General features: G+C 48.0%; 1 protein-coding gene across 1 annotated transcript; it reads right to left on the bottom strand.

Moving 5' to 3' along the window:
* Positions 1–3,469: 3,469 nt before the first annotated feature.
* ACER1 (alkaline ceramidase 1) lies at positions 3,470–19,592 on the bottom strand. The gene is made up of 6 exons (XM_045831599.1): positions 19,466–19,592; positions 8,296–8,410; positions 8,073–8,214; positions 7,217–7,354; positions 4,531–4,668; positions 3,470–4,256 (listed from the first exon to the last, which is right to left on the bottom strand). The coding sequence occupies exons 1-6, from the start codon at positions 19,556–19,558 to the stop codon at positions 4,088–4,090; spliced, it is 795 nt and encodes a 264-aa protein (XP_045687555.1). The 5' UTR covers positions 19,559–19,592; the 3' UTR covers positions 3,470–4,087.
* Positions 19,593–20,069: the final 477 nt, after the last annotated feature.

Raw genomic sequence — 20,069 nt, 5'->3', positions numbered from 1 at the left:
TCTACGGCAGGATGTGCTGGGGGCAGGTGGAATGGAGATCATGCTGAGAAAAAAGTAGCTATGTCTGTGTTGATACAACACGGACAATATTTCAAAATCCTTTAACTGGATGTAAGTAGATCAGTGGTCCTATGTGGTCCTTGAAACAGCAGGCTCTGCATTATCCGGGAACTTGATTAGAAATGGCAGTTCTAGTCTCCCTATATTTATGGAATCAAAAATTCTGTGCGTGTGGTAGCATCCAGAGGTTTGGTTTAACCAATTCTATAGATGATTCTGAGACTTACTGAACTTTCAAAACCACTGCCCCAATTGGAGACAAAAAGGGGGGAGGGGAGCAAGTTATCTCTTTAGGAAGCTTGCAGTGAAGAACCTGTAGGCTATAATTGTTGCAAAGAGCCACTTTTTTTTAAGTTCAGATGGAAATTCTAATGTGCAGACTGGGTTAAGAATCACTAAACTTCAGTTAATGACACTTTTCATTGTTACTGTATCTAGTTTTATGGTTATTTTGGATCTGTGACAAATGACTTCTTGAAGTGACACAATGTTTCTAAATACATCAATGTGTACAAAGAAACACATAAAGCAAATAGTAATTTGAGCATATGGTAGAATACACAATTGATACATGTTATCTTGATGTTACAAATAATGAAACTGGCACACAGAAGAAGATGTAAGTGGAGCCAAGACTCACAGCTAGAAAGTAACATTTTGAACACAGGGAGTATACCTTCCTGTCTAGATTGCTCTGCTACTACCTTAGGTCTCTATTGCCCTCTAGTGGTCGGGTTTATTAGCACCCAGAGGGAGGACTTTGCATTCACCTTGTAGGTGGTGCAGTCCTGAAGATTTTTTTTGGAATCCTCTTTCTGGCCTCCAGCACATTAACTGTTCCTCCCAGATTCTTGCCAGCCACAGATGTACTCAGCACAGTTTCATGCTAGACACAAATATACATATAGCCACTAGTGGCAATATTGAATACAACCAAGATGGAGCACAGCCCAGTGGCCAGCTGGAGACCTAGCGCAGATTAACTTCAACTCAGAGCAAACCTTGACAGTCACACTGAGGCATTGGGCTTTTATCCCATAGGCTATGGGGAGCTGTGAATGGTTTTTGGAGCCAACTCAAACTATGTACAAGGTATTTTCCCAGAAAAAGGGCAGTATACTGGACACTGCAAATTTTCTCTCTCTGAGTATCATTCCCCCTTTATCCTGGCAATAGTTCTGATCTGGGGGCTCCTCCCAGGACAACTTTGAGTCTGTAAGTCACCTTCGTATGAACTTTTTAATGGCAGCCCTTCTGGGAGAATGCCAACTTATGACAGGGCACAAGGTTTCAGGGGTTCAGCCCCCACTTACCCATCAGAGTGAGGCTCTCACCCCCTCACCACCCACCCCTAACCCCCATCTCCCACCACAAGGAATCACATGACCAGGTCTGGCCAATCAAAAGACTGTATCCCTCTGGCACCTGGATTTGTGGAAGGAGGTGGGGTGGGGGGGGGTGGAGACAAGACCTAAGACTGGTAGAGAGTGACTCCGGGAGCTTATTAAATCTTAATTAAGGTATAAATCACATAAAATAAAACTAACCATTAACCATATTGAAGTGTACAATTCAGTGACATTTAGAACATTCACACTGTTGTACAGCCTCCACCTATATCTAGTTCCAAAACATACTCTTCACCCCAAAAGGAAATCCTATACCATTTAGCAGTCACTCCCCATTCCCTCTTCTCAGTCCCTGACAACCACTAATCAGCTTTCTGACTATGAATCTGTCTATTTCTGGACATATGAATGGAATCATACCATGGATGGCCTTTTGTGTCTGACTTCTCTCACTGAGCATCATCACATTTGCAAGGCTCATTCATGTTGTAGTGAGTGTCAGTGTCCCACCCCTTCTTATAGCAGAATACTATTCTGTTGGATGATGCACCACATTGGTTTACCTGCTCTTCCATTGTGGCCTTTATATTGTGTTCCACTCTTTGGGTCTTATCAGTAGAGTTTCTATGAACATTTCTGTACAAGTATTTTTCTGATTAGCTGTTTTCAACTCTAGGTATATACTTAGGAGTGAAATTTCTGGATCATATCAGGAGGTGTGGCCCATGGCAAGTTGCTTGCCTTCTTTGAGCCAATTCCATAAAATGAGAATATTCCTCTCTGTCTGGAGGAGTCGGGGGTGGGGGGAGTATTAGGTCCAATGAGCATAGAGCACATGGCAGCCACTCCATAAATGTGAATGGCCCTTCCCTTTTAATGTCCCAATCTCTCTGATGAGCCCAATGGACTTGCTTCTGCTCCATTTGGAGTGAGGCACTGGTAGGGCCCAGACAACATGCCCTGACATCCATCTCTTGCAGAGAATATCAAATTGATCCATGTGTACTGAAACCCACCCAGGGTCCCCAGGTTAAGAACCTCTTGCTCTGCACTCTCCTTTGGTTACTAAGCTCTGACAACAGCTTTCTTTCAGTTGCTCCAGTGCATTCCCATCCAAGGAGTCTCACACCTGCCGTTTCCTCTGCCCAAAATGATCTTTCCCAGCTCTTGTTATGGTTGGTTTGCTCTCGTCATCGAGGTCTCACCTGGAAAGTGCAATCCCCATTCACCTTCCATTTAGAAGGGCTGCTCCACCACCTCGTGATTCTCTAGAACATCACCATGCTCTGCCTAAAAGGCAGACTCCTCAGTGCCTGGCATTGCCTTGATGGTGTGTCTTTTTGTCTAATTTGTGTCTCCTCATCAGGGCAGGGGCTTTGTATGTCTTTGTTGTCTTGTATCCCCAGGGGCTGCTATAAGACACATAGTAGACGATATATATTTGCTGAAGAGATAAGTGAGTGAATGAATGAGTAGGTGGGATGATTGGAAGAATGACAGAATGGTTCAAATGGATAAATAGATAACTAGATGACTAAATGTGGATGGATGGATAATGGATAAATAATTGGATAAATGGATGGGTGGAAGGATGATTGAATAATTTTGATGGGTAAATGAATAAAATGGATGACTAAACATAAATGAATGGATTAATGGAGGATGAAGTATAAATAACAGTTAAATAGATAAATGGAAGGATAATAGGTGAGGGATGGATGGATGAATGGATGTTTCAATGAATGATTCAATGGATGGATGGATGAATAAATTAATGGATGAGTGGGTAGACAGATGTTGGCCAGACTCCATGCTAAGCACTTTACATACATTATATTGTTTTATCCACACAAATTCCATAAAGGAAGGAATATTTCCCTTTTACAGGCAAGGTGTTTGAGCTTTATAGGTAGTAAAAAATCACTTCCCCAAGATTATACAACTGGGAAATGGTGGACCAGGATTCAAACTTAGGTCTCCTGACTCCAAGCCCTGTGCTCTTAACCATAATGAAAAACATCCTCCCCCCCTCCCCACATTTCTCCTTATCCCTCCCCTGTACTGGCCGCCCCAGCTCCGTTCTGATGCTCGCATGCCCAACAGTGTCCACATTGCCCATCCAGGTGTCTGTGTCACTCCATTGTCAGCTGGTGAGATGGCCACAGAAGTCCACACATGGCCTGCAGGGTCTCTGCATGCATGCATGAGGGTAGAATTGTGAGAACACATGTCCATTCTCAGGGATGGCCCCTAAGTACCAGGGATATTGCATGGCCAAAGACAGGTCCAAAGAGTCTGGTAGTGACCACCACTATCAGTCAGGTGCATGTGAACCAAGCCCCAGCCTGAGGTCATTCCCAGTTGATGCCACATAATCACAGGAGCTGGTGATCCGGCCCACCAGGCTGTGTGACGACAGGGAAGCAGTGAACACAGGGAAAACAGGAGCAGGTCATGGAGGGGAGCTGTGCCCGGCAGCCCTGCAGGGTCATCAGACTGCTGCACAGAGAAGTCACGAAGTCCATCCCCTGCCTTGGGGTGGAGCCATGCAGGACAAGGAGGACGGGGAAGAGGAGCTGGTGGAAAGAACTGTGTCTCTCGGACTCCTGATCCGAGCCTCTCTCCTTGAGACACAGGCGAGTTGGCAGGTGGTTGTGGAGTCAAGAAACAGGTAGACTTCAGCAGTTCTTTCGGTCACCACTGATTTCCACATAGGGCAACCCCACAGGCCAAGTGTCCCGAGGCCAGTAGCGGACTTTGAGGGTTTGGTCTGGCATCTCATACCTGGCGTCCACCAAGGCCATGGTGACCATGCCGTAAGGGAAGGTGATGCTGATGAGCACATGCCTGTGGATGCAAGGAGAGGGCAGTGAGGGCACAGGATGCTTCTGCAGCCAGCTGGGTGTCCCTAGCCCCACCTGAGTTCTCTTCTTACTTCTCGTGAATCTTGACCATCCAAAGGAACCTTCTGGAACTGACTTCCCGATTACAGCCAGTTGCCCCTCAAACATGTAATGCCCAGTATCTGTGCCTTCCCTCTATGTCCCCAGGCTGCTGCTCCAAACTCTGATATCTGAAGTTTTCTGGTTTTGGGGCCCCAGAGCACAGAGTAGGTGCTTACCAGATGCTGTGCAAGTAGAAGAAATTAATCTTTTGCCAAAAACTGCAAAGGAAGCGGTCACTGATCCAGCTGGTCAATGCAAAAGCCCACAAAACCACAGAGATCTCAATGAGATGTCGAAGCTCCTTATTGTTGGTCCTAGGAAGGGCAGACAGGAGACAAGGGCCTGACTCAGAGAGTGGAGCTTGCAGGGGCTGCTGAGAAACTCCTCCAACAAGGAGATGAGGTTGGGAAGAGGGGAGGATCCAGGGTGCCAGGGGGAGGGGCCTCACTGAGCCTATCGCTAACGTTTGCAGAATACTTACAGGATGCCAGGTACAGTTCTACAAGTCCTTCAAGTAGAATCTCGGTCTTCACAGCAATATTAATATTCCCATTTTGTAGGTGAGAAACCTGAGACCCATAAGATTACATCCCAAAGCCCCCACCCAAGGTTACACAGCTAATAAGGGGCAGAGCTGGGATTTGAGCCAGGGTTGTCAGATTGTAGACCTCTTAACCAACAAGCCCATCTGTGTTTGTGTGTTTGGGTGTGTGGGTGTATGTACCTGTGAGTCACTGCTTGAAAGTCCTTGTCTGTGTGGCTATGAGAATGTGTGTGTGTGGGGGGGAGGGTGGTTCTCTGACAGCCATGTCTTGGGACGGCTCAGGATCACATCTTTAATCTACATTTCCCCGATGGCAGAACTAACCCAGAGTCGCTTAGGGAACAGCGTACTGGAGATCGCAGAAGGCAGTAACTCCTTTATGCTTAAAAGCAGAGGCCCTGCCCACTGGCCTAAAATGAGACAGTTTGAACAACAAAGCATAGTGAGTAAGAACCAGTAAAATCTGAACCAAGTCTGTGGTCTAGTTAGCAGTTAATTTCCCCTTTTGGAGGCCGTACTATGGTCACACAAGATGCTGCTGCTGTGAGGAGCGGGTGCCTGGGGGGAGCTGGGGGACGAGCACAGGAACTCTCTGCTGTTTTTGCAACTCGCTAGGAGTCTGTAATTGCTTCAAAATAAAAAGTTAAAAATGTAGCACAGTGACCCAAATGGGTTAAAACACTTCAGAAATGTAATGCTTAGAAACAAAACCAACCTCATGGGTCCTGACTAGCAATGGCCAAGGCACCAAATCATCACCCTGATAAATAACGGGAAAGAATCCATGGTCTCTCCTGTTCAGACTCTATCTCAAGGTTGATAAGTGAAAGTCTCGGATGGAAGAACTCCAGCTCATCCATGCAGAGGGAATAATAGAGTCTGCCAGGTCCCCTTTTGCACCCCCTAACGAGATCACGGATGGAGGCAGGGGCCTCAGTGGCTGCCAGAGTCGTTAGGTGACAGGTCAGTGGAAAACTTCTCTGATAAAGATACAGGTGACATCATTCAAGCCCCCTGATCAACCTTAACAGCACCCACTGCGGAACAACCCCTCTCTCTGCAGTCCTAAAGGGATGGGACAAGAAGCACCCAGCACCACATGTGAAATATCATGGCCTAAAAAAATTTAAACCTAAATCTGGATCAAACTATTAATTTGCAGGAAATAAAAAAATTAAGGAAACACATTGACAGATGCCAAGCGTCAGTCAAATCCAGAATGTGGGACATGCTGCAGGACGAATGACCGAGTGTGCATTGCCAGCAGATGTGAGCAAAGGGAGAGGGAGGGACTGTTATGAAATAGAGACCCAAGGGGTAGGTTTGCATCCCGATTTAAATAAGACCAGGTGTAAGAAGGCATCTTTGAGAAGCTGAGCAAATGTCTATGAGAACGCAGTATTAGATACTGTTTTAAGGAGGTGTCATTAACTTTGAAGAAGTGTGTGTGCCACATCTTCCATTTGTTCCTCTGGATTCTTCCCTACCCATCTGCACTCTGCCCTGTGACCTGGAGGAAGGGCCGTGCGGGCCCAATCCAGAGTCTCCCTTGTCGTTGGGCTTCCAGTTGGTTCTGCCAGTGGGGAGCCCCAACAGGAAACCAGAGGGTACGGGAGGGTGCTGTTAGATTTGTTTTCAGAGCTCCCTCTCTACAGGGTTGGCTCAGGCAGCAATCGGAGGTGACGGCTCTTGCCGAGGAGGCCTCACTGGCTCTCTACTCCCAGACCCTTGCAATCACTCCCTCCCATCACCTCTCACCCCAGGTCTCCTGAGGATCAGGGAATCGCCCTCTTATTACCACAGGAGTTTTAAATGACCCGTAGTGCTTTTCCTACACCCTGCCCTCTCCTTTGTAAATAACCCTTTGATTCAGCTCTCTCCAAATGCCCACTTTTGAGAGTCCCCTCTCTATCCTACTAAGACCTAGTATGGGTTAAAAAAAATTCTTTATTGGGAGAGTGAAATCCTGGAAAATTAATGGGTGCCACAATATGAAATCTGAGGGGAAATCAATAAGGCAGGCTGGTAAAATGTCGATGGTTATCAGGGCTGGTGAGTGGGCACATGGAGGTTTACGGTGCGACCCTCTCTGCTTGTGTTCATGTTGAGGGTTTCATAATAACAGACAAGCTCTGCAGTCAGACAACCTTAGGGTCAAATTCCGGCCCTGCCCCTTGTTTGTGGATGATATTGAGCACGGAGTTAACAAGAACTCTGTGCCTGGTGAGTATGGGGGGGGCGGGTGAGGGGTGAGAGGGCGGTCCTGCCCGGAGGATGGAGCCCCGCCCCCAACCCCAGGGTCTGCAGCCGCCACCCACTTCTTATACTCCTGGAACACGATGTAGAGGACGTGCACGGCGATGCTGTTGAGGGCATACGCGTTGACTGTAGGCCTCAGGAAGGACAGGAAGGTACTGACCATGGTGGTGATGAAGACGAGGCAGACAAACTGGGACCTGGGGGGAGAAGGCTCCTTTGTGGGCGTGGTTGATGAGGGAGGGTTCTTGGGGAGGGGGTTAGGCAGGGTCACATGGAGATCTAGTGGCAGAGGTGGGTGAGAAAAGGGAAGGAGTCCCAAGGAGCCCAAATGAGCTCAGAGAAAAGTCTTGAAGCTTCCAGGTGGGCTCAACAGAGGATCTCAAGCCCAGATAAGTCAGTGGAGGGCGCCAGGGCCCAGGTGAGGTCAGGTAAGAAATTGAGGGAGGGCCTAGGTGGGATTAAGGAAGAAAATGCAGGGGTCCCAGAAGCTACCACTTGAGGGTCTTAGAAGGCCCAGAAGAGTTGAATAAGGTCAGGAGAGAATTTCAGAGGGGTTGAAGTTCAAGAGGGGGGCCTAGAAGGGCCATATAAAATATTTCAGGGAGTCCAGTTGATAGGCTCAGAGGATAGGTTCCTGGGGCCCAGGTAAGCGTAAGCATGAGGTCCCAGGGCCCCCAGGTGAGCTCAGACAGGGTCTAGAGAAGGTCCCATGCTATCTGGGGAGGAATCCTAGGAATTCCAAGTACTATATTGAGAAAAGAGAACCCTAGGAGCCCAGTTAAGTCAAGCAGGGTCAGGAGAAAGTCCTGGTGTAGTCAAGGGAGGGATTTCAAGGACCACAAGAGGGTTCAGGGAGGGGAACCAGGAGCCCAGGGGGTTGTAACAGGGTCACCAGAGGGCCAGGCCCCACCCCACCTGTTTTCCCTTAGGAAGGTGGGAAAGTAGCAGCGGGGCATCCATATACTGTAGCCACTGGCCAGCAGCCACAGAATAGAGATCTCATCTAGCAGTTGGCCCAGGAAGCTGAGTGTCATGTGGAAGTACATGGAGAACAGGCCTGGAGCAAGAGACAAAGGCAGGTGGTCAAGGAGGTGTCCCTTCCCATTCCCAGTGCCCCACTGTCCAGACCCTCACCTACCTATGACCATGAAGAGGACACAGATGCCATAAGTGTAGCGGGAGCGTTTCTGGGCATAAGGGTGCATCAGGAACATCATGAGAGGCCCAAAGATGAAGAAGGTGACATTGCTGAACTGGAGATGAGGAGGACATGGGGAGGGGGTGTCAGACAGGGGAGGCAGAGGAGGGCTGCCCTTATATCCAAACCCTCAGTCATTAGCCAGTTGGGTCACCTGTCTCCTTTGAGGCAATGCATCAGCCCAGAGTTTGTCAATCTTTTCAGCTGATCTTTATAGTCATCCATAACTCCATCCATTATCCTCAGAGTTCATTCATTCATTCATTCATTTATTCATTCATTCAATGAGCTAGCCACACAGCTACTCAATTAAAGACTACATCTCCCAGCCTTCCTTGCAATACACCATGCCCTTGTGACATAGTGTAGCCAATGGGGTAGGAATGCAGATAAGTCTATTAAGTCTATTAAGAACACGAAGTTCTTAATAAGCAGCTTAAAGCTTGTGTTCCACTTCCTATGGACCAAAATGCAGCTGAACCTGTATCTTAAGTTATGTGTACCGCCTTTCGTCTTGCTACATAAACCCAAATTATGTTCAAGCATCAGGAGGACATGGCTTTCAGGGAAGCAGGACTTATCCCCAGGGTACGAATCATTCCCATTGGCAATGGCTGGTGGAGGAGGAAATGTGTGACATAAATCTGGCCATGAAACATGATGAAAGGTCTGATGAGGGACTTCTGAGAAAGTCCTCTTTACTAAAATCAGGCCCAATGAAAAGGCCTTTGGAAATTATTGTGATGTTTAAGAGGTGGCAGCTCTTTTACAACCATGAGGAAACTAGGCTAAAAGTGAAGACAGGTACTTGAGAACAGTGTTTCTCAAACTTTTTTGTCTCAAGATCTTCTTACATTCTTAAATAGTATCAAGAACCTCGAAGACCTTTTGTTTGTGTAAGCTGTATCTATCAAGATTGGGTGTATTACAAATTAAATCCAAGAATATTTCAAAGTACAGCATTACACAAGTACACATTCCCTTGGCCGTCAGAGAAACGGTGTCATCACACGTCATCTGGCCACTGAAAGCTTCCATTGTATCCTTGTGAGATAATCAGAGGGAAATTAAGGCAGATAATATCTTCATACTATTATGAAAAAATTTAGACCTCAAGGAATTTCTGAAAGGACCTCAGGGACCCCAGAGATCCCCGGACAAAATTTTAAGAACCATGTCTCTAGGGATATCGGAACAGGAAAATGAAAAGAACCAAGAAGTTTGATGAAAAAAGGTGTGTGGCATATGCATAATGTCACCTATGTTTTCCTGCTGTTGACCCAAAGGGTGCCAGGCCTCACTAGCCTCTGAGTACAATTAAGGTCACAAGAACATTTGCACCAGAATTTCAATGGCTCAAAGTCCCTAACTCTAATACAGAACTTCAATGCTCTCAAAGTCTCCCCCAGGTATGTCAAGGTCATGGTCATGGTAAGTTTCACACATGAGCTCAGAAACAAATATTTTTGTGGTCTTCATGACCTGCCAATTTGAGGTCAGCCAGCCAGCTTGCTCAATTACACTGTTCCCTCCCCCCAAAATCTTCCCCTTGTAAAGGTCTTCTCAGTTGTCCATGTCCCATCTTAGTGAAGGAATTGTGCCCTGTTAACTAGGGTGCTCTGCCATTTTTTCAGAGCCCTGATCTTAAGGATGCTGACTCAAGATTACAGAGCACAGCAGTGGGTGTGGGGAAATCATTCACCGGCTAGCACATGGCCATCTATGAGTCCAGGTCCTGGAAACCTGTCCTGATTCTGGGGAAGCCCAAGACTCTCCTTGGACCGTGGTAGAACCAGCTCAAAGGTCACAATTTGAGGACCCAGACCTAGCAAACTGGTTTCCCAGCCCTTGGTTCCAGCCCATGGTTCCACCCTTCTCCTTGTTTTTCATGCCATGTTCTCCTGTACGTATCAATGGACAAGGTCAAACACATCTCTGGGACAGTCACCGGTTCCCCCGGCTGCCCTAGAACAGAGAGGTACCCCCCTCACACACTTGCCCTGTCTGTATCATGGGGCCCCACCCCCCCAGAGGAGACCCTATCCCAAACCAAGCCAATCAGATTTTCTCTTTTGGGAATTTAAAACTTGAAGCAGATACGGAACCTGGGAGTTACGAGAATTGAGTCACACAGTTGGCAACTCTTTGGTGAGGCCTTTGAATATGGTCGTGATGTTTAAGCTATGGAAGCCATCTTGCCGCCCTGAAGAGATGAGGCTGAGAACAAGGCACCAACCCTCAAGGGCAGCTCTTCCCCTTCAGCTGCATCTTCCAGACCTGCACTCGGCCCCAGCCCTCCCAGGCAACTGGTCTTTCCATTTTTTGGAATAGTTCAGTATTTTTATAATGGATTCTCTCCCTCTCTCTGTTTCTTTGGTTTTGTTTTTTGCTTAAGCCAGCTTTCTACTGCTTGAATCCAACAAAACCATCACCATTAGTCTATGAGCTATGCCTCTTCTGTAGTAAGCAACAGAAAATGATTCTGGTGAACTTGCACTGTAAATATTATGTGATGTGTGTGTCCTTCCTTCCTTCCTTCCTTCCTTCCTACCTTCCTTCCTTCCTTCCTCCCTCCCTCCCTCCCTCCTTTCCTTCCTTTAATATGTGGAGCTCACCAATCAAAGGAAATGCAGAGACAAGAAAAAACAGAAGCCAAAACAGCTCTGACCCTTGAATGAACAATCTTTTCAGGGGACAACTTTGGGCATGAATGGAAACAACTATGCCTAAGCCCAAGATTCAAATTCAATCAATCAGTCAATAAATCAATCACATTCATGACTCCCATAAGTAAAATCCAAGCTCTTAAAACTTGGCTTATAAACTCCCTCCATCACATTCGCCTCTCTCCACCTTTAACTTCAAATCCTGGCAGAAGGGATAACTCAGTTCCTCCAAATGGGCCATACTTGCTCTTACCTCACACCTCCAGGGGTTTGCACGTGCTGTTCGCACTTCTTGGGACGCTTGACTCTCCACTCACCCCCCCCTTGCCAGGCCAACTACTACTTCATCTGTCACCTGGGTTTTACTTTCTTCTAAAGATTTCCCAATCCCCCAAGGCAGGGTTAGGTGGCCTTCCTTTGTGCCCAATGCTGTCCCACTTCCTCACACTTGTCCAGCTGTTCTGGAACTGCCTGGCTCTCCTGCTAAACCTGGCTTTGAGTACGTGGACAGTGTCTTCTCCATTTTCCATTGTAACCTCAGGAACCAGAATATAGTAAGTACTCAATAAATATTTCTTGTTGACCGGATCTCAAAACAACTTCAGGTGGATCCCCCACTGCATGTGTAAAAACACTTGACAGAGGGTCTTATATCTAGAAAGTTCTGGATAGAAGGGACCATGACTGTTACTTTCCCATCTTTTTACCATATACCTTTGCAGATATTGTTTTTAATCCTTGCACACACACACACACACACACATACACACACACACACACACACCAAAGTCCAGCATTCTAGTTCTTGTTTGTCAATGAGAAAATTGAATCTCAGAGAGGTGGAGTGACTTCTCCAAGGTTGCACAGCTCTGGAAGACTCTGAGATTGATTTGTCCCCTGCCTTAGAAGACAGGAAGACTAGACAGGTGGCAGTGATGAATACGGGGCTTCCCTGCTTCAATGAATAGCAAGGGCTGCTGCTATTGTTGTTGGGGAGATAGTAACAGTCTTATTGGTGGTATAGCTGCTTCAAGCTCAGAGGCCAATAGGGCTGAGCCAGGAGTGTGGAAAGGGGGCAGAGCATCAGGCGGAGCCTATGACTAATGGGCGACAACTGACTCGAGTCTCTGATAGCATCAGAGAAGATGCCAGGGTCTCCTCCCTGTTTTCTGGGGCTGCGCCCCCAGGTTTCTCAACTGTTGGCCCCACCCAGACTCGGTGAGGCAGGAAAGGAACCATCCAGAATCATGTCCAGAGTCAGCCCAGCCCTCAGCTCTGGACACAACTGGGCTGGACTCCCTGGGCCTCAGCCCCATTAGGCACCTCATTCATTCATTCACTCACTCACTCAGTCACTCAACAACCACTCCTCCAGTAACTACTGTGTGCTCAAGGACCTTAGCAGTGCCTGAAAACAAAGTCCCTGCCTTCACGATGTATATCCAGTCAGGGTTTGAGGACATTTTGTTCCCCAATTTCCTCCTTTACCTCTGAGCATCATGGCAAGAATTAAAGAACAAAGCAGCCCAGGGCTGGGAGTTTGTCTGTTTTGTTCACTGCTGCAAACATCTTGGTGTCTAGAACAGTGCCTGACATGCAGTAGGTGCTCAGTGAATTTTTGTAAACAGTAACGCATGCCAAGACACATGTGAATAGTGCATGCAGTGCCTGGCACGGGAGCTGGAACAGCTGTGGACAACCGCTCTGTTGTTATTCTAGTGTGTTTGCTCTTTGGTCACCAGTTCCCAGCAGGTTGTCTGGTAAGGAGATGTGGCTGGATACCTTAGGGCTGGAAGAAGGAAAGGAAAGATCAAGGGAGGGAGGGAGGAGAGAGGGAGGAAAAGAAGTAAGAAAGAGGGAAGAAAGACGTGGGAGAAGAAGCGGGGGAGGAAGGGAAGGAAGAGAATGAGGGAGGGAGAGACTGACCTGAATTGACTCCCCACCTCAGCCTCGGGAAGAAGCAGAGGGGAATCCCCTTTCTCATTACCCGCTCACCCTGGGCTGAACCCACAGCCCCCGTGACCACCACCCCCATCCCCACTAGCAGCTCCTCTGAAGATCCACTCTCTCCCTGGAGCCTGCTGATTTATTCTCCCCTCCTTTATGGCCTGTGTCCTCCCCACTGGACTGTGACTTCCTTGAGGAGCAAGAAATACCTGTTTTACCCTCAGCTGCGTCCCCAACACCTATCATGCCTGGTACCAAATAGACACTCAAGAAGCTTGTTGAATCAATCAAATCAATGAACATGGGCAAGACTATTTTGCTTGTTCTCCCCACTGCCAAAGCCCAAACTCCCAACACTCCCGCTGGCTCTATCACCTGTCCAGGGCCTCCGTGTGCATCCACTTAAGAGGTGAGCACAAATGCTGGGGCTGGGCTGAGCAATAGCACCAGCCACAGCCTTAATTCCTCCCTGCATGGGACTTACTTACATGAGTTAGATGCACACAAAGAGTTGTTAATGACTCAGTGGTTAAGTGAGAGACTCTGGGACAAGGTGGCCTGGGCTTCACACTGGAAATACCAGCATTTGCAACTTTTGTGCCCTGGCAATTACATGCTGTACAACCCCAGGAAGGAAACATAACTTCTCTGAGCCTTTATTTACCCATCTACAAAATGGGAGAATAAAAGTACCTACTTCATAGAATTGTTATGGAGATTAAGTAAAATTAATTAACATCACCTATAATTAACATATTGACACTTTTGCATCTCTGTGCTGTGCTTACTTGAAATAATAATAGCTTCAGTTTATTTAATGCTTAGGACTTGCGAAGAGCTGTGAGGTTTTTAAATATCAATATCTGTTTTTAAATTGAGATATAATTCACATACTGTCAAATTCACTCTTTTAAAGTACACAAGTCAGTGGATCTTAGTCTATTCGTAAGGTTGTACAACTGTCATCACTATCTAATTTCAGAACACTCCATGACCCCAAAAAAGAATCCCTGTCGCCATTAGCAGTCACTACCCATCCCCCTCCCCCAGCCCCTGACACCCACGAACCCACTTTTTGTCTGTGGATCTGCCTGTCCTGGACATGTCACATACATAGAACCACACACTGTGTGGCCTCTTGTGTCTGGCTCCGCTTCCTGAGCATCGTGTGTTCAGGGGTGCATCATGTGTCAGAGCTTCGCTCCTTTTGATGGCTGGGTGGTACTCCATGGTGTGGACAGACCACAGTGTGCTTGTCCATCACCAGCTGATGGACATTCAGGTTGTCTAGTCCTGGCTTCATCCTCTCCATGGCTCTATGAATTAAGTGCTGTCAGCACCCCACAGTTGCCCCCTCTTTGAGTGTGTGCTCAGTAAACATTTGCTAAGTAAATGAATGAATGAAATTTCCTTCCCTAGCACATACCTACCACCATTCTGTACCCTTGACTTCTGTCGATTGTCTGTGTCCCTCAGCCCCCAGGACACCAGTCCCCCAAGGGCAGGCATTATTGTCTGCTGTGATCACCACTGTGTCCCCAGAGCCTGAAACAGTGCCCAGCTCAGTCAATTCTTATTGCGTAAGGAGCAAAATGAGGGGTTGTTGTCCCCTCCAATCAGAGTCCCTCCCCCTCAGGAGGCCAGAAGGGTGGGGGATCATAAACGCCTGTTTTTCCAAAGGAGGAGAAAGGCCCAGAGGGACCAGTCCAGTCTGGCCAGGGATGTGTAACAAGCATGATCACCAGCTCTCTGTGTGTAATTAATTACTCAATTAACGATGTCTGTGTTCCCTGAGGGCAGGGACCATGCCCTCTTGGTTTTCTGTGGGGACTGGCAGACCGGAGGTGCCTGAAATTAATTGCTTTTGCTGTGAGTGTTGATGAGGAAAAAGGCAGAGAAGGGAAGTGTGGTTTAGAGCTCATGGGACCTGCCAGTCACAGCCAGGGGCTCAGAGGGAGGGCAGGTCTCCTGCCCGAGTCCTCCAGCGTTCAGGGAAGACAGGGACCAGAATTGTCACATGGCAGAGGCCAGCTGCAGGGAAGGCTCCACTGGAAGAGCAGGCTGTTGGAGGGGCAGTCATTGTAACCTACCCCCACACACACCTTACCTCTTTGGTCCCCCCGACTCCTACCCACCCCCCACAGTCCTACTCACCCCCACGTCCCTGCCTTTGCCTATGTACTTCCCACACCAGCCATGTCATCCCTTTGTTCTATATCCAAGCATCTGAGAGGGAGTTTTCTGGAAAGGAGGAGATTTTTTTAAATTGATTTTAGAGAGAAAGGAAGGGCAAGAGAGAGAAACATGGATGTGAGAGAGAAACATCAATCGGTTGCCTCCTGTATGTGCCCTGACCAGGAATCGAACCTGAAACATTTTGGTGTGTGGGAGGATGCTCCAACCAACTGAGTCATATGGCCAGGGGCAGAGAAGGTGAGGTTTGGAGCTTCTGAAGCTTTGACAGGATCCCAGGGGAAAATGCAGCACAGCTGCCTCTGGGAGCTGGGGGGCCTTGAAACTTCTTCCCACATCATTTGAAACTCTCCTAAGATGTCAGCAACCCAGAAGGACACCACACCGGAAGCCATCAAGCCAAAGGAAGCAGGTGCAAACTGGAGCAGCCTACACCTTGACTTTTCCCCTTGCCCCACCTGATTCAGTCTCTCCCACACCCCTGACCTCTGTTCCTGTTAGATACACTTCTTTTGGCTCTCCTGGCTGTCTGTGAAATCAAGCAGATATCCCTGCTGCCCCCACATCTTTGACTCCCCCATGCTCAAAAGCTACCCATGGCTCCCCAGTGCCCTCACAATAGAACACACACTCTTCTGCCCCACATTCCTGATTTGACCCTGGAAATCTGGCCACCCCTTTCCTTCACCTTTAGGCATTGAGGTTCACTCCCCATTTGGCAAGTGGAGACCTCATTCCCCACCCCCATGGCTCCTCACCACCCCGATTCTGGCTCCTGTTTCTCCCTCTACCACACCACATGGGACTGGGGGACACACTCTAATTCTGAAGGCCCCTCCACATCCTGGGATGCTGAGCCTCTCTAGGACCACAAGATCCCCCAGCACAGGTTGTTTACAACATTTTCATTCAATGAATACAAACAGATTTCAAACACTGCAACCCAGCATTCAAAGCATTCATCGTCTTCTCTGCCTATAGACTAGCCACAGAAACATACTTTTCCCTCTCCCAAACTGGCCAGCCCCTCTTTACTTCCAGGACTAGTCCACTCTTTTTCTCTTTTCTGTTCTCTTTTTCCAGCTCCTACCTTACTAGGCAAGCTCCTATTCATCTTTCAAACCCCAATTCTTAGGTGCCCTCCCTTCTGAAGCCTTCTATCACCTTGACTGAGTCCTCTAGTGCTTCCTTTTTCCATGCCCTGGCCACATGGGGCTGGGCTCTCTCCCACCTCAGGCTCAGAGCTCCTTGCAAGCAGAGCAATAAGAAAGCAAAATATTCTTTAGGGATCAGCATTTTCCAATTATGAGTTGTGAATCCTAAGTGGATCATGATGAAGTCCACACAAACAAAATTTGTTTTTAAATTTCTGCTATGGCCCTGACTGGTGTAGCTCAGTGGGTTGGACATTGTCCTGCAAGCTGAAAGGTTGCCAGTTCAATCCTCAGTCAGAGCACATGACCCTGGGTTGTGGGTCAGGTCCCGGGGAAGGGGGGAGCTCAAGAGGCAACCACACATTGATGTTTCTCTTCCTCTCTTTCTCTCTCCCTTCCTCTCTCTCTACAAATAAATAAATAAAATCTTTAAAAAATATTTCTGCTATGTATTGTGTCTTTAATTTACATACCTAGCTCGAAAACATTCTTATAAATAGCCACATAATAGTTCAGCAGAATGTATCCAGCCCTACACAAAGTGGTAAAAATATTATGGCTTCTTTTTTATTTATTCACTTACTTATTGCAATCACAATGACTCAGAGATGACTTTCTGTATAATCTCACCATCTATTGAGATTACCTCTTTGGTTAAAGTTCCTAGAGGTGTGATTTGGCATCAAGGGGGGCGGGGTTATTTATAAATTCATGTCTCAACACAAATCGTCAGTTTCCCACAGGAAGCTGCAAAATATGAGTGTGCCCACATTTGCTATGAAATAAACTCATTTTTGAGAGGCCAAAAAAGAAAACCATCTTGTTTTCACCCTGACTGGTGTGACTCAGTAGATCAGGCGTTGTCCTGCAAATCAAAAGTTCACCAGTTCGATTCCCAAGCAAGGTACATGCCTAGGATGCAGGCCAGGCCCTGGTTGGGGGCACTCGAGGGGCAACCTGTTGATGCTTCTCTCACACATCGACGTCTCTCTCCCTTCCTTACCCTCTCCCTAAAAATAAATAAATAAAGTCTTTTTAAAAAATCTTGTTTTCTGTGTGACTGTATGGGTATATGGATATATATATATATATATACAGTCCATATATATATACCAGAGGCTGGTGAACTACAGCCCACTGTCTTGTTTTGTGTGGTCAAAATTAATGTTGACATTTTTAAAAGGTCAAAAAATTAAAAGAAGAAAATGATGTTCCAGAACACATGGAAGTTGTATGGAATTCACACCTTGGCACCCACAAATGAACTTGCATTGGCACCGGCCGCACTCGTTTGTTGACATTGGACCTGTAGCTGCTTCCCGGCCACAGTAGCAAAGCTGAGTCATTTCTGCAGAGATTGTATGGCCCCAAAAGCCAAAAATATCAGCTATCCTGCCTTCCCAACAGAAGTTTCCCATGCCCTGGACTGTATGATTTATTAGCCATGGTGATGGGTTTGAGATACTCAGAAGTGTTTTGGGGGAACCCTTCGTGATATAACTCAATTCCTTGTACCTTAACATGTTTGCCAGAGCCTTTTTGAGAGAAGTAAAAACACCCAAGTGTGTTCCCACCAGGGAAAGGCAAGTTTTGCTCTGTGAAACATTTGTTTTTGTTTGATAAGTATCTGGAAATGCAGGCACCGGGCAATGATGGTGTAGAAATCTCGGACGTGTCGTGAGAAGAAAGCTTTTGAGACCTGCAGCCTCGGAGAGTATCTGCGGGTTGTTCCCTGCACTGCACTTAGAAACTGGCTGGACCAGAATGGAATGAGGAGAATTTTACGTGAAACTGTGGCTAGACCCAAGCGCAGCCCCCACCTGAGCCAGCCCTCTCTCAGTGCCTTCTGTGAGGTGGGCTAAACAGAGAACATTCTGGACCGCAGGGACTGCCAGAGAATGCAGAGAGGAGGACTCAAGAACGCCCAGCCCTCCTCTGCTTCCAGGCGCCAGCACGTCCAGCCCACTCCCATTTTTCAGGTGGGGGTATTGAGCTCCACAAAGGGTCAGCGTCTCTAGCCAGGAGGAACGAGAACCAAGAAGACCATGGGTCACCCTGGAGTCTCAAAATCCTGCCTCCTAGTTCTGGGAAGCAGTGAGGTCAAAGCTAACAGAGCCGGAGCGACCAACCCCCCTGGGACTGAACTTCCCCTGCCCCGCCTGCCAGAACACTCTCCTGGGCCCCCAGACTTTGATCCGGCTCTAAGTGCCAGGGTGATGCCGGGCTGGCCCGTCCTCAACCTCCCTGAAGGCCCATTTCCTCGCCTGGAAAATGGGATTAACTCAATACAGGATATGTGGTGCTGAACTCCCAAGTCATTGTGAAGATTAAATAAGATTTTTCATGTTAAATGTTTAGTACAAAGCCTGGCACAAGGGAAGCACTCAGTAAAAGCCACTGCATGGCTCACCATTCATTGGTCACCTACTGTGTGACAGGCACAGAGTGAAGCACACAGCTGTGTTACACAGCACCCCAGCAGCTCCAGGAAGGCAAGCACCCTGCCTTGTTCACCATGGCGTCCCCAGCTCTCCTCACAAGGACAGCATGGCCACACGTATCTTTGTCTGCTCATGTCTTTTGGGCTTTGGGAAATGCCATTGCGATGTAGGTGTCCAGGATTTGGGGGCCCTACTAGTGTGGGACTAAGGGAAGGATGACTGACTGTCCTGGTATTCCCAGAACTGAGAGGCATCCTGGGACGTGAAACTTACAGTGCTGAAACCGAGACAGTCCCCACCAAACTGGAATGAGTCGGTCACCCTGGGCTGGGGATATAGCTGAGGACAAAGCAGCCATAATCACCTCCACCAGGAAGCCCTCTCTGATCCACCAACCCCCCACCCCCACGATTGTGTGTTCCCCATTACAGCACCATCACCCTGGGTTGTGAATGCCTAGAGTCACTCTTTTTGGTCCTTACTGCCTTTCCAAAACCTACTACATAGCCTGATGACAAATAAAGACAATTAATGAATGAAAGCTATTGCTCCTGGCCTGACACAAGCAAACGGAGGCTCAGAAAGGCGAACTGCTCAAACAGGATTCCACAGCGAGGACGTGGAGGAGCCAGGCTTTGAACCCAAGTCTGGTGAGACTCCACCATGCCACCCCACTCCCGCCCCATGCTCCTGACCAACTGGCCCTCACCGTGTTGTAGAACTCGGCCACCAGCTCCGAATGCTGGAAGTTGCTCTCACACCAGTCCACCTCGGAGCTCTGGTAAGCGAAGATGCTGGGCATGGTGACGCAGCGCCCGCTGCCCTCTGGCTGCCTCTGGCAGAGAGAAGCCTGCAAGCCTAGTAGGGCTGGGCTCAGGTGAGGCGGGGAGAAGACAGCTTGGTGCTCCACAGCATGCTGGGAGGAAAAACCTGCTGAGCGGCTCTCCAATTGCACCATGGCTGCCTAGCAATGCAGTGGTGGCTGCCCTGGGCATACGCTGAGGGGCTGGCACCGTCCAGGGAGGGAGGGGGTGGGCGGGATGGGAGGCCCCCCTCCTCGCCCACTAGGAATGAGAGTCAGTGGGACTGTGTTAGAACAGTAATTTAAATAATAATAATCATCATCCCACTGAGATAAGTGCACTTGCTATCCCCACTGTACAGATGAGCAAACTGAGGCAGAGAGAGCAAAGCCACTTGTCTGGGGCATGCAAGTGGTAACACCAAGATGTGAAAACAGGTTAGCTGAGTCCAGACCCCCGTCTGTTAACTATTAAGTTTTAGTACCTGGCACCATCAAAGCTCCGTGGTGT

Source organism: Phyllostomus hastatus, unplaced genomic scaffold, assembly GCF_019186645.2.
Source record: "Phyllostomus hastatus isolate PE091 unplaced genomic scaffold, TTU_PhHast_1.1 phas_contig_159, whole genome shotgun sequence".
Lineage (NCBI taxonomy): Eukaryota > Metazoa > Chordata > Mammalia > Chiroptera > Phyllostomidae > Phyllostomus > Phyllostomus hastatus.
This window is presented reverse-complemented; position numbering and strand designations above follow the sequence as displayed.